Source organism: Otolemur garnettii, unplaced genomic scaffold, assembly GCF_000181295.1.
Source record: "Otolemur garnettii isolate 467f Iridium unplaced genomic scaffold, OtoGar3 scaffold00024, whole genome shotgun sequence".
In the NCBI taxonomy this organism is placed as follows: Eukaryota; Metazoa; Chordata; class Mammalia; order Primates; family Galagidae; genus Otolemur; species Otolemur garnettii.
Window position 1 is genome coordinate 2,015,787 of NW_003852419.1, and position 2,839 is coordinate 2,018,625.

Consider the following 2,839-nt stretch of genomic DNA (forward strand, 5'->3'; position numbering starts at 1 on the left):
TACTTTTTCCCTAGCAAATCAGCCTAGTAAAACCAGAGTCAATTACTGCTTTTTCCAAATTACAGATCTAAACAGATCCCATTAGATCCCAGTATTTTTCTAAGTAAGTTAAATTCATACATATATTACTGTATAGAATAAGAGGTAAAAGAAGAAATGATAATTTAACTTTTTATGTAGATACTTATGTGTTAGGTATCACTTTCTTTGTTAACCTTATTGTAATATAAGAGCACAGCTATAAAAAACAACCCAAAACAAATGTATAGCTTAATAAATTTGGAGACAATGATCGTTCTCATACCCACCATCTAAAGCAAGAAAGAGAACTCACCCACCCTGAGAAGTTTCACCCAAATGCCTCATCTCAATCACAATCTCTCCTCCCACTGAGTAAGCACCATCCTGACTTCCACAGCAATGATTCCTTACATTTCTTTAACAGTTTTATCAAATAAATGTGACAAAATAATTGTCTTCATCATTTTTTAAAACTTAACAGCTTTTAAATGTCTTTTAATCTTACATGTATCTCTTCATCCCTTTCTTTTCACTACAATGTCTCTGTTAAAAAATTCTGGATATTCGACCTATGGTTTCCCACATCTGGATGGCATATTTGCCTCCTCCTGATGCAGTTCAACACATTCCTCTTTCCTCTGCAACTGCTAGTTGGCAAGTAATCTAGTCTCTAGTTTAATTCTTTGAATAGACTACAGGTAGTAGGCCAGGTGCAGCAGCTCATACCTGTAATCCTAGCACTCTGGGAGGCTGAGATGGATGGATTGCCTTAGCTCACAGGTTTGAGACCAGCCTGAGCCAGAGCAAAACCTCGTCTCTAAAACTAGCCAGGCATTGTGGCAGGTGCCTATAGTCCCAGCTGCTTGGGAGGCTGAAGCAAGAGAACGGCTTGAGCCCAAGAATTTGAGGTTGCTATGAGCTGTGATGCCAGAGCACTCTCCGGAGGGCAACATAGTGAGACTCTATCTCAAAAAAAAAAAAAAAGACTACAGGTAGGAACAACAAGACTCTAAGAGGCACATATTATCTGGTTTTCTGTTTCTGTAATGTTAGCAATTTTTGATGCTTAATGACTATTGATTTGCTGGGTGTTACAAAACATTGATACTCTATCATTTCATCCTAACTGAGTACTTAAAATACTTTTACAAAGGGACATTCCTCTCATCTACTATTTGGTTTCCTAGCACTACAGTTCATATGAAATATAAGGAAGAATACTGACTTAAGGCCACCGTCCGCAATACTATCATTATTTGAAGAGAATACCAACTGCTAAGAATAAGTATATGGCTGCACTAACTTCCCGGATCGTCCCTCCAAATCTGGAAATTTCTTCTAAAGAATTTTCTTTTGCTATTTAAAGTCTATGGCTTTCCAATACTAAGACTGTTAGGTTTTCTCCTTCATATACAAAATAATACAGTACATACACAAATGTAGAAATGTCCTTCAACATGATTCCTTTTTTTAATTCTTTATTTATTTATTTATTTATTTATTTTTGAGACAGAGACTCATTATGTCACCCTCGGTAGAGTGCTGTGGCATCATAGCTCACAGAAATCTCAAACTCTTGGGCTTAAGCAATTCTCTTGCCTCAGGCTCCCAAGCAGCTGGCACTACAGGCACCTGCTACAATAACCAGCTATTTTTTTGTTGCAGTTATCATTGTTTAGCTGGCTCAGGCTGGGTTCGAACCTGACACCCCTGGTGTAATGTGGCTGGCGCCGTAACCACCGTACTACGACATGGAACCCAACATGATCCCTTTTTCAATTGGTACATTTGAAAAAAAGAAAAAAAGAACATTAAAGCCATGTAATCCACAGCCTTCCTCCCCTTTGAGAGGCTGAGCGTGGAGATATTCTCCATCTCAGTTAAGTATTGTAATTCATACTATTATTAGAAAAAGCTAATTTACACTCAGTTATAACCATCATTTGTTTGTTATTACACTTACCATCGGTTAAAAACTTGGTGAAAATATTCAGCAATCCACACATACTTTGCCATATGGGAGAACTAGAAGCCTTCCAAAGATTTCCCTGGAAAACTTGTACTTTTTGTACTAACACCATTGAAACTCTAATGCCTACCAATAAGTCGTTCATCAGCTGTGTCTGAACAATATGATTTCCAGCAAATTTTCTACAAAGAAAAGACATTATTACAAAAGAAAATTCAAATAAAAGTGTCAACATTTCTACCTCAATGAATAAAGATTAAGCACATTCCTCAAACGGCCAAAATCAATTTCAGATTATAACACTCATGCTTCTCTCTTCCATTTCCATAAACATTTGAACTATGTAAACTTTTCCTACAAATTCCAACACTCTTAACTTACCTAAACATGTCCCTTTCTCAGCCAATGACTAACTTCACTTCTCTTTTTTAGGACATAGATCAGAAATCAAAAATGAATGGCAGAACTTACAAATGTGAACACTCTCTGAACCTTAATAAACTTTCTTTACCTGGCTTGCAAGATGCCAGGCTCTCCTAAATTTTCTTCCTACTTCACCAATGCTGCTTCTCAGAACCTGAGTCGTTCATGCTCTTCTCCCTTATCTCTTTATGGTAGAACTCTCCAGGCTTCAGACCTTAGACATCTTATTAACATTTATTTATTGACTTTTTCTCCATTTAATTCTCTCCCTTGATGCCAATCTCTCCTAGCTCATAAGTTTTAAATATAACTAAATATTTGAACTTTTCTTCAACTCCAAACCTAGAATACTGTGATCATCCTTGCCTCCTTTCCTCTTCACTCCATGTGTAAGAAAATTCTATTGGTTCTACCTTCAAAAGATAT

The 2,839-nt window shown here is 36.7% G+C and overlaps 1 protein-coding gene across 2 annotated transcripts in view; it reads right to left on the reverse strand.

Annotated features, from left to right (window-relative positions):
• Positions 1 to 2,174, reverse strand: part of THADA (THADA, armadillo repeat containing) — a 331,550-nt gene extending 329,376 nt beyond the window's left edge. For both annotated transcript variants that reach the window (XM_023512128.1, XM_023512127.1), the window contains exon 1: positions 1,985 to 2,174. In XM_023512128.1, the coding sequence (XP_023367896.1) occupies positions 1,985 to 2,135 (151 nt within the window). In that variant the 5' untranslated portion in view covers positions 2,136 to 2,174. The remainder of the gene's footprint in view (positions 1 to 1,984) is intronic.
• Between the last annotated feature and the right edge of the window lie 665 nt (positions 2,175 to 2,839).